At 40.1% G+C, this 14,352-nt stretch overlaps 1 protein-coding gene across 1 annotated transcript; it reads right to left on the minus strand.

Moving 5' to 3' along the window:
- Window positions 1-10,355: 10,355 nt before the first annotated feature.
- On the minus strand, window positions 10,356-13,189 carry LOC306921864 (C-type lectin domain family 4 member C-like). Its single transcript, XM_079499164.1, has 6 exons — window positions 13,126-13,189; window positions 12,751-12,882; window positions 12,503-12,535; window positions 11,551-11,693; window positions 11,160-11,266; window positions 10,356-10,933 (listed from the first exon to the last, which is right to left on the minus strand). Exons 1-6 carry the CDS (start codon window positions 13,157-13,159, stop codon window positions 10,828-10,830), a joined length of 555 nt encoding a protein of 184 aa, XP_079355290.1. The 5' UTR covers window positions 13,160-13,189; the 3' UTR covers window positions 10,356-10,827.
- Between the last annotated feature and the right edge of the window lie 1,163 nt (window positions 13,190-14,352).

Raw genomic sequence — 14,352 nt, forward strand, 5'->3', positions numbered from 1 at the left:
CTAATGCATATTCATTTGACTTGAATGTCATGAAATGTGTTTCTACCCTCCGTATTAAATTGTATAGTAGGGCCTATGGATAATATATTCAACACCACATTTTCTTGGGAAAGTAATATTTATTGAGTTCCATTTCTATTGGCAGAGTGCAGGAAATAACATACATTGAAGTGAGAAATAGGGGGGGAAGAGTGGAAGAAGGAAGGTTTTGAGGCACACACAGCCCCAGGAACAAGTGGTACGAAATAAAAAGAAATGCATGTGACAGGAGAACTGTAGCCGTCCTGTATGCTGCAAGGTATCTCTCTCTCTCTCTCTCTGTGCTTCATGTCACCAAAAATATCTCGCTCAGGAACCCAGGCGAGGATTGGCAGGGTTTTTCAAGAGCCTCATGAAAAGAGTAACAAATGAAAGGGAGGTATTGGCAATGGCAGGGGTAAAGGCAGAGGAAGGGGGCTACACAATTCCATATTTCGCCAAGTCGCTGAGCTCCATGTCACCGAAGGCTTCCCATGGGCAGACCACTGTGATGTCTGTGCCAAGACCCTCCATGCCGGGGATGTCATCCCCGAATCTGTTTGGATAGGAGAGGCATCATGAGTAAAAGCAAGCTACAATGAGATGCATAAAGCAATGTTTTTGCTGAGCTCAGAGTAAAGTAGTACTCTAAATGCTTACCCCTTCTGGCCAGGCTTGGGGGCCTTGCTCTTGAAGGTGCGAGTTGTCCTCTGCTTGAACTTGGGGGGTGCCTTCTTGTCGGCGGGAGTTGCAACATCTGCCATTTTGTTCAGGTACTGACGAAGAAAGACAAGAAGGAAGGTAAGCTACCAGAGTGTACTGCCACTCTAAAAGTCAGACTGCTTTTGCCAATGCGCCGGCCACTAAGGCATGGGTATACATTGCAAAATCTGTGTTTTAAATGGTTTTATTTTATCTCATAATTTGCCACACTTTATTAAAATTGTATTGATAGCTTGTTAGCTTTGAACAAATGTCTTAGTACTTGTACATCTGTCTTCCACTCCATAATTAAGCTCAAGTGAAGAAAAGAGTTGCATAACTGACTGTGCCTGGTTTTAATGACTAATAAACCAAACCAATACATATATTTCACAAATACACAGGAAAAGCTTGATCGCTGATTTCTGTAGGCTACAGCATTGTATGATTGCTGTTCTACACAAACAAAAATTCAACTTAATACTACATAATTTTCAGTGAAAACTCTCAGAGGGACCACACAGTAGGCTATAGCCTACTGTAGATACCAGCTCCGCTGTGATATTCTATCAAGGGATCACTGACAGATCTCAAATATCAAATCAATCTGCTTCAAAAGTGAAGCAGGCTAAACATAATGTAGTTTCATCTCACCTGATTTCGCAGTAGCGATACTGTAGATGCTTCTGGTTGGTGTCTCTCAGACGAGTTCTTTCTGTCAAACTGTCGGCCTTTAAGATGTTCACTTGTGTCATTACATCATATGTCGTGTCCCTCTCTATCTTTGGTTTCAGCTTACCCACAAATAGACTTGAGATATACAAATTATTGACTTTCCCTTTCTTAGGTCAGGCGGGCTTGGTCGTTTTTACCATGAAGGTATTCTATTCAACGCACAACAAGAAATATCAAAATAAAGCCATGAGCAACACCGCACAAATAAAGAATGAAGCAAAAATGTTGCATCCTGGTCCATTTTGCCGTTCTTACGTGTATTACGTGTATGTGTGAAAATGTCAATAAAACATTCAATCAATCAAGTTTTTATTTTCAAATGATTTTATCAATTTATTTTGTTATTAGGGACAGCGGACAATGAATCAATGACAAATGAATTGAACTATTCACTGTCTTAGACAATGCAAGGTTTAAACTGTTTCATTCTTTCTCCCTGGCCTGCTATAGTAGACCACATTGGTATTGTACTTTTTATACAGTATGCAGTTCTGCCCTCAACAGTCAGAAACCAAAACTACTTAGACTTTAGCCTTGTTAAAAAAAAGAAAGAGAAGACAAATTGGCCTTTATTTCTTCTGGCATAGTTAGTTGCCAGAAACACATTTGTGTTATACAGTTAAAGTCAAAGTTATGAATAGAGAGAACTGCGCTAATTATCCTTGAGGGAATTAGTAACTTGGTGCTTACTTTAAGAACAACCCACTGTTCCTTTCTATTTCAATCCCTCAGTTCATCCATCAGAACATATTTAGAGTGGAACGAAGAAGATTACATAAGGACAACACTGCAACAACATTTACCTATTTAAATATAATCTCTGTACTAAACGATATGTTGACTTAAGTTGAACGTTTAATTTTGTGAAACAAAAAAGGAAGATGTATGTTTAACCAACGGTCTCTGAAGAACTATATCAGTAATGAATTAACTGATAAACATGTAGCTACAGTATTACTGGTTAATACCTATAGGATCTGTGCCTGTATCCAGTATATTGCTACACCTACTGTATGTGTGTATCCCTCCATATCCATGGATATTGTATGTAGGCCTACGTTTGATGTATTGATTGCAGTGGTGGAAAATAACTGTGTACTTAATTAACAATGTGAGGTACTTTTACTTTGCTAGAGTATTTCCAATTTCCAATACTCCACTACATCTCGGATCCAAATAAGACTTTAGCTACTAGTTACTTTGTAGATTTTATTTCATTTCAAAATATTTTTATTTTGACTGAAGAAAAGAGGACGCACAGCTCGTAGTCACGATGCTAGAAACTTTAATGAACCAACGTTTCGGCAAGCAGGTTGCCTTCAGGGTATTCAGTTATTGTGCGTCCTCAGTATTATCTCCTGTGGTCAGCACCTCGCCACTACTGGTGTGCGCTCCTACCTTTCCATTTGGAAAATCTTTTTATTGACATTTTTCAATAACAAATCTCAGTGGATGAAAAGACTGTGTTGTTTAGCAAATAAATGGTAAATGGTGCATTTATATAGCGCCTTTATCCAAGGCGCTTTACATAGATTGTGCATTGCATTCACCCATTCACACACTGATGGCGGCGGAAACCATGCAAGGCACCAACCAGCACATCAGGAGCAATTAGGGGTTCAGTGTCTTGCTCAAGGACACTTCGACACTAACTCTGGGGGAGCCCGGGTTCGAACTGGCAACCTTGCGGTTTCCATCCAGCCACTCTACCCCTGAGCCACCGCCGCCCCTGCAACACATGCTCCCTCCCAGACAAAAGAAAAAAAATCTCCCCTTCATGCCCCAATTAAATAAGTAAACCAATTCCCAATTCCCCAGCCTCTCTACGAGTACTCCATCTCTGCTAACCCCACAATAAGTCATTGGGAGGGTGAAGATAGCCTCAGGTCTCCTCTGATACCCGGGCCGTGTTACTTTGTAGATTTTGATTATTATTATAACAAAACATACATTAACGACTTCATTTCAGCTATTTGAAATAGCCGATCTACAAGCTCGGGATATTCTGCATAATGAGGACTTTTGAGAAGTTTTGTACTTTAAATAACTTTTGATGCCACATTGCCAATACTTTTGTACTTTTACTCAAGTACATTTTGAATCCCGGACTTTTACTTGTAACAGAGTATTTCTGTATTGCAGTATTGATACTTTTACTGAAAGAACTTTTACTGCATTGGCTACTTTTGATTGATTGAATAGACACATGTAGCTTATATTTGACCTGCTGTATTTTAGCTATACAGCAGGTTTTTTGTGCTTTGTACAGTATACCGGTACCTTATACATTTGATGTAGCCTATATTTCTCAACGCACAAAATATTTTCGCCACTAAAAAAGTTTGTAAGACTTTGTGACATACTAGTAGCATCCAGGGCTGGACTTGTACAGCAGGCTACATGATTGATTGATTGATTGATTGATTGATTGATTGAAAACTTAATTAACAGTTTGTAGAATAAGCACAGGAAACTACAGTTCAATACAAGGTATATGCTACTAAAGAGGATTAAAAAAACAAGAAAGCACTATAGGCTTGTTTCCATTGGTACACATCAAGCTGTTTATGCTAAGGAAACAGGAGACAGGCCTATGGGAAACACAGCAGGTTCCCAATGGCTACTTATTGTCTCCACCAGGCCGAAGGCATGGGGAGAGAGTATGTTTTGCACTCCGTCCGTGTGTGTGTGTGTCCTTCCTTCCGTCCGTCCGTCCGTCCTTCCGTCCGTCCGTTATCAGCTAATCTCCGGTACCGTTGGCCCGATCCATGCCAAACTTTGCACACACACTCCATAGATACCAACGATGAACCTCTGCCCCAAATATTCCTCAACGGCCTGTTATAGCGCCACCATGAGGCCGATTTAGGCTAAACACATTTCTGTAGATTACCCGTACACATTTTATCCATACATCACACAATTCGGTATACACTATCTACATAGTCATGTGATCAACACGGATTTGCACCATTTCCCATCTTCCATCCTGATTGGCTAATATTGGCTTCCAAAGCTCACATGAATGGTCCGTTTCGAACAAAATGCCACAAATCACAAAAACAGTGTGCAATTTCCGTGAAATTATACACGCACATTTCCACTAGGCCGAGGATGACATGCCACTCATTATTTTCCAAATCAGCCTCATGGTGGCGCTATAACAGGCCAATTCCTGTTTTTAGCTATAACTGCATCAATCTGTATACAACTTATGTATGCGCACTCCCTAGAGGCCATGGAAAAACATTTTCCCTGCATCCCTCCACATCTGCCGGTTATAGCGCCACCATGAGGCCGATTTCTGCTAAACACATTGCTTATGTTAGTCGCATAGATTTCATCCAAATCTCACGCAAATCGGTACACACGATCTCTGTAGTGATCAAGACGAGTCTGTTGGATTTCTCAAAGTTTTCAGGAGTGGCCTGTTTCGTTCAAAATGCTGCACATAAACAAACAAACAAAAAAACATGTTTATATTACTCCTAAACATTTTGCCAAACATCACACACCGTCCTATCCTCCTGGTGGAGACCTGTGCCCAGAAGGGCACTTTTTCTAGTTTGTAATGTTTTACTGTTGTAACTGACTGCCGGTGTGCCAAAGACGAATTTCCATTTTATGTCAATTTAATGGACAATAAAGTTTTCTTTATCTTTATCAACGCAGCTGCAACTTAGACTGCACTTTCACAGTAGTGATGGTCTTATATATTCAGGGGGAAACAGTTTGCAGAATTACAGTACATTTCAAGCACAAACTCAATACAAAGGCTGTTAACTGTGAGTGGACGACCCAATTAAGCATTACACTTGTTTACAACAGGGTCCACCATGTTCATTTCATCAAAACATTTAGAGACGTACAAATAGACACTTCTATATAGACAAAGAACAGAACGGGAATTCATCATAATGGAGGTAAAAAGGGAAAAGAAACATATACAGTGAGGGGAAAAAGGGGGGGGGGGATTCAGATTTTACGGGGGCCAGTTTCGAATTGCAGCCATCCGTAGGTGCCCTTTGAGAGCGGTTTTGAAGGAGTCAAGGGATTTGCATGTCTTAATGACTGTTGGTAGGGCGTTCCACATTTTGGTGTCATAGGAGCGAAAAGAATTGAGTCCCTTGTTTGTGCCGAATCTGGGTTGTACATGGTTCGTTACACTCCCTCTGGTGTTGCGACATGAAAAGTCCAGTGACCAGCCTTTTTCGTGAGGCAGAAGAAAAACAGGACTTCATTCTATAAAAGAAGCTCAAAGTGAATTTTAGCTTCTTGGCCAATGCATCAATGTGATGATTGAAGTTTAGCTTATTGTCCAACCAAATCCCAAGATACTTGTAAAGCATCACCCATTCGATGGTTACTCCATCCAACGTGATGATGTTTGGGGGACTAATGACAGTGCTGTTTGGAGCAAAAAGCATGGCCTTGGTACTACCCTAAATGTAGATGGCACTTCTTTCACATGTGACAGATCACTCTTTGTACACCAATACAAATAAAGCACACACACACACTCTCCCCCCCCCCCCACACACACACACACACACACTCTCCCCCCCCCCCCCACACACACACACACACACACACACACACACACACACACACACACACACACACACACACACACACACACACACACACACACACACACACACACACACACACACACACACACACACACACACACACACACACACACACACACACACACACACACACACACACACACACACACACACACACACACACACACACACACACACCCCTTTGCTAGGCTCTGTGGTATACAACCTGTTCCGGATATGAGATGACACCACTACCAAGCACAATGAGTAGGCTATACTAACGGAAGCTAGAGGTGACCACAATCTTTCATGATCTCTCGAAAGTGACACAATCCTCACGACTGTCCATTATGAAGAACCAACACCAAGTAAAAGTTAAACTAAAAGCACTAAAAGCACTTTGACAAAGATTTGCACTTTACAAAAAAGAGCAGTACGGGTAATAAATGGAGCAGGATACCTTGATCATACCAATAACCTGTTTTTAAAATCTTATATTCTAAAGTTCCCAGACTTGGTGAAATTTAAAACTGCACAAATCATGTTTAAAGCCTGGAATAAATGTTTACCTGTGAATATTCAAAAACTTTTTAAGGAGAGAGATGGTAATTATGACTTAAGAAACAAACACAATTTTAAACACTGAAAAAAAAAGTGCACTTCAATATATGGTGTTACACTCTGGAATAATCTTGATATAGACATTGAACTGTGTAAAAATTTTAAACAGTTCAAGCACTGCTATAAGCAGTCACTCCTGCAAAACTGAACAGCTGATTGACTAGGATTGTTTTACTCTGTGATGTCTTTTTATTCTTTACTATAGATTATTACTTAGTTAAATTATTACTTTCAATAAGATGGATTTACAATTACTGTATGTAATAAAATGTTTTTTTATTTTTTATTATTATCATTATTATATACATTGTTTTGTATTATAATGTATTGTTTTACAATATATGTAAAGGTAAGAAGGGGGCCGGACAATATAAGCATTGCTTCTCTCTGTCCCTTCTTGAACAAAAGATGGTGTGATTGATATTGTGTTGATGTACTGTTATTTGTACTTTTTATGTTCAAGATAAATAAAGATCAAATCAAACAATGAACGTGAAATGATAATTATCAATACGATGTTTTAATCAAACAATGTGAATGCATGCATATGTGCATGCGCATGTGCACTTATTTGTGTGTTGATTCAACTAGTATTAATGTTACCTCAGTCCATTCACTTAAGCAATATTACACGAGAGAGTGTGCTTTACCGTGACATTGGCACGACAGTGTTGCTGTCAGGAACGAGACGTAGTCGAGGTCCCAAGCATCACTGAAGTGCCAATAATCATGGTAAAGCACACCCTTGTGAGTAATATTGCGATTATACAATAGTTACCTACAAAACAAAAAACATCAAAATGAATTCATATTGTGGGGCTGCTGGAACAATTCATTATCAAAATAAAAAAATAATATTTCGACCTCTGTTTCCCTGTAAATAGAAGAGGTAATTTGACTGAGACATTAACACAGTGAGCGTGTGTACACAGTGTGCGTGTGTGTGTGGAAGTACATCAGGTCACTTCCCAAAACCTCTCTGCTGACCCTGAGGCTCTAACATTGTAACATCATGTTAGTTCTAGTGAACTTGTGGGTTTCGGGGGTTCCCCAACATATTGAAACTAAAATGAAACGGTCGAAATAGTTTTTAAATACTTTTTCAACACAAATCTTGTATGGGGGTCCCTCCCTATAGTACAAAATATTATCAGATGGGGGTCCACGGCCAAATACATATCAATGTGGGGGTCCTTGACATGAAAAAGAACGAGGTAGGCCTGTGTGTGTGGACACTTTTCTCCCATGGTAGGACTGGCCTTGCTTTCTATTAGAGAATTGCTGCCATCTGTTCGTATAGTTACAACTTAGACTGCATTTTCACAGTAGTAATGGTCTTATATTCAGGTCTGTTCTTTATGCAATTCATAATCTATATCTTTTATTTATAGGCTACTTTGATTAATATGCAAAGTAACTCGATCAATCAACTATAGCAACAAAAGTGGAGTAATACATTTGCCTCTGAGGTACAAGTGGAGTAGAAGTTTAATGTATCAATTGAAATGTACTCTCATGAGTGTGAGTTTTGCAGATGGCCAGATTTCCAACACACACAAATATTAGAAAATATACTGTTAACGTTTTTGTTTACTTGAATTTTATAGAAACACTGAATCATGTTTAAGGTATTTGTGGAAAGTAAGTCAAGTCAGACTCATTTGTAGAAAAAGAACATTGAATGTCAAATAGTTTAGTCCCCGATTATAATAGGACCACGTTTTTTAAGGATATTTCTATTGGGAAAAAGACGTAGTCTTACATTCAGGCCGTACATGCAGGTATTGTACTTAAATCTGGTTATGAACATCATCAACCTCAATACTTGAATATTGAATACTGGTATTCAATTAAATCTGGTTCTGTACATCATCATTAAACATCAACACATACAATTCAGCAGACAAAGCATCTTACTGAAAACTCTGAGACAGTCTTTGAGGGGTGCTAGCCCCTCCTATACCCAGCTTTCCAGGTTTGGGTGAACGCAAATATTGGCTTGTGATTGGCTGATCACCCCATAGCAATGATTTGATTGGCTGAGCAAAGTACACATTGAAGCTAAAAGTGAGGGCAGAAAAGCGAAGGCGGAAAAGTGATTGGCCGGCATGGGGATATATGATTGATAAGAGCGCCTCTCACTTCATACGGGTGTGATTTTTTAAAATGTAAATGCTGGCTTGAAACCTCTCAAACAACGAGTGTACGCAATTTAAGGAAATGGCGTCCTTGGTATACGAGTCAATCAATAAATAGTGAATAAATACATAAGCAACAAAATATAGTTTATTGTTTTTACAAGGTGGTACAGATCAGTGCAATTTGTAGCAACAATTATAGGAATATATTCAGGATAGGTAGCCTATAAAGGACCTTCTGTATTAAAAAAACAATACTTTCAAACTGCACAATACTTCAGAACAGTGGAATGTGGTGCGCGATTAAAATGTGTACATTTGCCTTATTTTTTTCTATAATTAATGAATTCGAAATGAATCCGTAAAAATCCCTGCCCTAAATAAAGAGTTATTTTTTGGGTTGAACTATCCCTTTAAGATATTTCAACCTGCTCTGCTTATCTTGGCCATGTCGTTCTAGCTGAACATCTGAACAACATTATTCATGAATATTCATACATATTAAACATATTCATGAATATTCATACACTAAACACATTTATTCCAGAAAAAATTTTATCCCTCGATTTTGTAACCCATTTTTTCACCCCTGTGCCAATTATTTAATGTGATCCTGGGCTCTCTAGACACCCTCTGCCAACCTAGTCCCCATATATGGGGGACATGGGGAGAGCAACGGACTTGAACTCATGCTTCCTTCCTGCCTGAGTGTCCAAGTTGCTCCTTTACACGTGACGGGGGGAGTTTCCCTGGTTGGACGTAGTGCGTGGAAGGAACACGTTATTCCAACCAGTTCCTTTCCCCTCCATCAGGCGCCCCGGCTGGCTAGGGGGAGGCAGTTTGTTTAGAGACCAGGATTACTGCATGTTTTTGTGAGGGTACCTACCCTAGGGGACACGGGGAGAACATGCAAACTCCACACAGAAAGGCCCTTTCGCCAACCCCACCTCGTATGGGCACTGATGACGCGGAGGAGGAAACACGCCGCCAGCACCCACAGCGCCCCGAGCGGGAATCGAACCCAGGACCTTCTAGCTGTGAGGCGACAGCACTACCAACTGTGCCACCGTGCCCCTGGGAAAAAAAGCAATCTCAAAACTAATGGAACAAACCATACTATAGATAGGAGCCAAAAGGAAGCACACACATCTCCAGAAATTCTACAGGTGCTGAACAAAAAAATATACGTACAATGAAAAGAAAGGACAACCCTTCCTTTTCAACAAACTATAACATAAGAAAGAGGCAACACTTGTGAAAATCACTGATGTACAAGCTCACTTGTAGCAGATGTACAAGCTTGCATAGCGTCAGCGTGCATGGCACCAAGTGACGCGCTGTGACAGCTTGAATATCTTCTATTTTTTAACGCTTAATTCTAAAATGACACATGCTTTCCTGGCGTTAAAGTTGTTATGGCTACAACAGTTTGTAGTTGTACTCAGTGGTGTAAAGTAATTGAGACTTTCACTTAAGTACAATTTTGCTGTATTTGTACTTTGAGTATTTCCAATTCAAATACTATTATTTCTACTCCACTACATCTCAGATCCAAATATTGTACTTTTACTCCACTATATTTATTTGAAAACTTTAGTTACTAGTGACTTAGTAGATTTTTATTATTATTACAGTAACAAGTAACTTCAGCCCAATATTCGGCCATTTGATCTACAAGCTAACATTATTGTGACGCATTGTGAGCTTGTAGATCTGCTATTTTCAAGTGATTTTTTAGACATTTGAAAACTTGAGACAAAAATGAGACATTCTACATAATGAATACTTTTACTTTTGGTACTTTAAGTAAATCTTAATGCCAGAACTTTTATAGGCCTACTTTTACTCAAGTGCATTTTGAATTCCGGTCTTTCAGAGTATTTGTATACTGCAGTATTGATACTTTTACTTAAGTCGAAAATCTGAGTACTTTTTCCACCGTTTGTACGCACAATAAAATGTTTGGGTTTATATGATCTTCACTACTAATTACTACTGTAACAGAACACTGAGCTGCAGTTTGATCAATGAAGTGAAAACAATCACTTCTCGCAGATTGAGGCCATTGGAGATGAACAGAACTCATTGTAGCCGTAGGCTACTGCACAGTTCTTGTCGTTTTGAGGAGGATATCCACTTCTCCAGAACCTGCACAATAAACAACAATGTATTGAACCACATCCACTCAGTCACTCACATACAGTACCAGTACCTGCACAATAAACAACAATGTATTGAACCACATCCACTCAGTCACTCACATACAGTACCAGTACCTGCACAATAAACAACAATGTATTGAACCACATCCACTCAGTCACTCACATACAGTGACTTTGATAGAATTACAATAAAAACATGTCAAATGTCTCACAGTGTTGTCAGTGGTGTTCCATCCACCCACGTCCAAATGGCCTCCCAATCTGTCCTGTTCAGACCAATCCATGGATACCTCACAGGGCTCAATCCTTTGATGAATTCCTGATTATTTGTACATCATTAATCATTAATTTTATCCAATATATTCACTTCTTCATCATAGAATTAGATCACATGCAACAATGTGGATGCACGCACGCACGCACGCACGCACGCACGCACGCACATACAAGGGCACAAACATGCACGTATATGCGCCCGCACGCATGCACGCACGCACACACATACAAGGGCACAAACATGCACGTATATGCGCACGCACGCACGCACGCACGCACGCACACACACGCACACACACACACACACACACACACACTCACTCTAACCTGTTCTTCTCCACTGTTAATGACCACCAGATCAGCTCCTTGAGTCAGACAGTAATCTCTGCTTTGCTGCCATGTTTTCGGTTCAGTAGATCTGTAGTAACAGCTGCTTCTAAACGTCGTCCATCCATTGGGACACCACTTGTCTAAAGACATCAAACAGATTTATTGATATATTTTCACTGTTTCTAACACATAGTTGTAATAATAATAGTAGTAAACTTTTCTGGCATTTTTACTTCAGTTACAGTAAGTATTTCAATCTTGTGAGAAGCCTAGTTCCTATTTCTACTCCACTCAGTGGTAGTTTTTACTCCACTACATTTATTTGACAGCTTTATTAGTTACTACTAGTTACTTTATTTAGATTATGAATGTGAATTTTAAGCAGCCGTCCCTATTGATCATATCATTTGTGGGCAGGTTTCTGAACTGTCCACGCACGTTGCATGCATAGGCCTACACACAAGGACACACACATGAGCATGTGCACGCAAACACACACAAGCACACACACACACACACACACATGCATGCACACACGCAACACACAAGGGCACACATATGGACGTGTATGCACACACACACACACACGCATGCACACAGACACATAAGCACACAACCGACCTGCACACGAGGCACGCACGCATGACGTGCATCTTAAGAATAATTATTGTTCTATGATAGTTGTCATACACCAGCAGTGACGAGTTTACTCAGATTTTCTACATCTATATCCCATATATTAATTAGAATATCAATAATACACTATTTGATATTTATTTTGTATCTTCTCTCACCTGCTGTCTATGTTATAATGAGCATTAGTGATGACCAATATATTATATGAAGATGAGCTTGAAAATGGGTGAAGTGCTTCTTAAAGAAGAAGAAGAAGAATTATTATTCTATGATAGTTGTCATACACCAGCAGTGAGGAGTTAAGATTTCCTACCTCTTGTGTTGTGGATCTTTAGCTTCTTAGCATCTGTGTGGAAAGTTTGATTTTCAGCACTACTTTATTCATAATACTTTTCAGATGCATGCAATAACGCACACAAAAAGAAACTATGAGAAAATAAAAAAATAAGTCACAAGTTCTGGGTTAATACTGTGGTGGCTTTAATACTCAAAGCTACAAAATATCAGACAACAAACTCCCTGAGTGAGTGATGTGGTAGTTTAGTGACATGTAATACTCACAGAGCACAGCCTGGGCTATGATCACAACCAGCAGTATAAGACACAGCATCCCCAGACACCCAGCAACCACTCTGAGAGGCCTTCTCTCTGTTTTAGAGCGCTGTACTGAAACAGCTACTAGGTTTGCAGTGACTGAGAGAGAGAAAAACAAGACTAGTCTGAAAGCCCTGCTAGAACTGAACAACATCTCTCTAAAACACAAGGAATTATAGTCAAGGATATGCACTTAATTGTTATGTTTTGTGCTGCAAGAAATTCTGAATTTAATCTGTATAATCTTTTCTTGAAGGACAGACTGCTACAGTACATATACTATTTTTACATTTTAAACAAATAAAACACCTTGACAAGGATTCACAACTTGATCAAACTCACCCTGAGTCTGTCTTCCTGCTGTGTTGTCCGTCATGTCCTCCTGTGGTCCAGTGACGAAGTCGTCCACACTCTGGTAGATGTCCACCACTCTCTCCTCCATCTCTACACTGTCCTCAGTGTCCCCTCTCTGTTCTCTGTCTCTATCTTTCTTTCTTACCTTCTTTGTCATGTCTGGCTCTGCATAAATAGCTTCTGTAGACATCTTACAAGTATGAGAGCCTTGAAAAGAAACTATTGAGTAGTAGTAGTACAAATAGTAACTATGTTGTATATGCTGCGCCTATAGAGCGTTGCAGTCCCGCCCCCTACCATGGCCCAGGAAATGATTCTCTGTTCAATTTCCTCATAGTCCTACACCCACCCACCCATGTCGTTCTTGCATTTATTCGTGTGTTGAGTAATTGTCTCCACCAGGCCGAAGGCATGGGGAGAGAGTATGTTTTGCACTCCGTCCGTCCGTCCGTGTGTGTGTCCGTGTGTCCGTCCGTGTGTCCGTCCGTCCGTCTGTGAACAGCTAATCTCGGGCACCGTTGGCTTGATCGCAGCCATACTCTGCACACACACTCCCTGAATGCCAGAGCTGAACCTCTGCCCCAAAGTTTTCACATTGGCCTGTTATAGCGCCACCAGGAGGCCGCTTTGTGCAAAACAAATGTTTTGACAGTACACCTACAGATTTTGTCCAAACATTACGCAAATTGGTACACAGTCTCTCTAGAGCCATTCAACGAAAGGCGTCTTTCAGATTTTTCAGACTCCATCCTGATTGGCTAAGATTGGCTTCCAAAGTTCGCAGGAGTGCTCCGTTTCAAACAAAATGCTGCAAATCATGAACACATTGTGTGATTTCTGTGAAATTTTGCATGCACATTCCCACTAGGTCGAGGAAGAAATGCCACTTGAATATTTTCAACTCAGCCTCATGGTGGCGCTATAACTGGCCGATTTGTGTTTTTACCTATAACTGCACCGATCTGTGTAAAACCATGTATGCACACTCCCTAGAGGCCAAGGAAAAACCTCTTTATAGCGCCACCAGGAGGCCGACATATTTTCTAATATTACTCCTTCAGATTTTATCCAAATTTCACGCAAATCAGTACACATGCTCTCCATAGTCATGTGATCATGTGATTTGTTTGATTTCTCATAATTATCCATCCTGATTGGCTACGATTGGCTTCTAAAGTTTTCAGGAGTAGCCCGTTTTGTACCCGTTTTGTACAA

The sequence above is a fragment of the Electrona antarctica genome, assembly GCF_951216825.1.
Source record: "Electrona antarctica genome assembly, chromosome: 4".
NCBI lineage: Eukaryota > Metazoa > Chordata > Actinopteri > Myctophiformes > Myctophidae > Electrona > Electrona antarctica.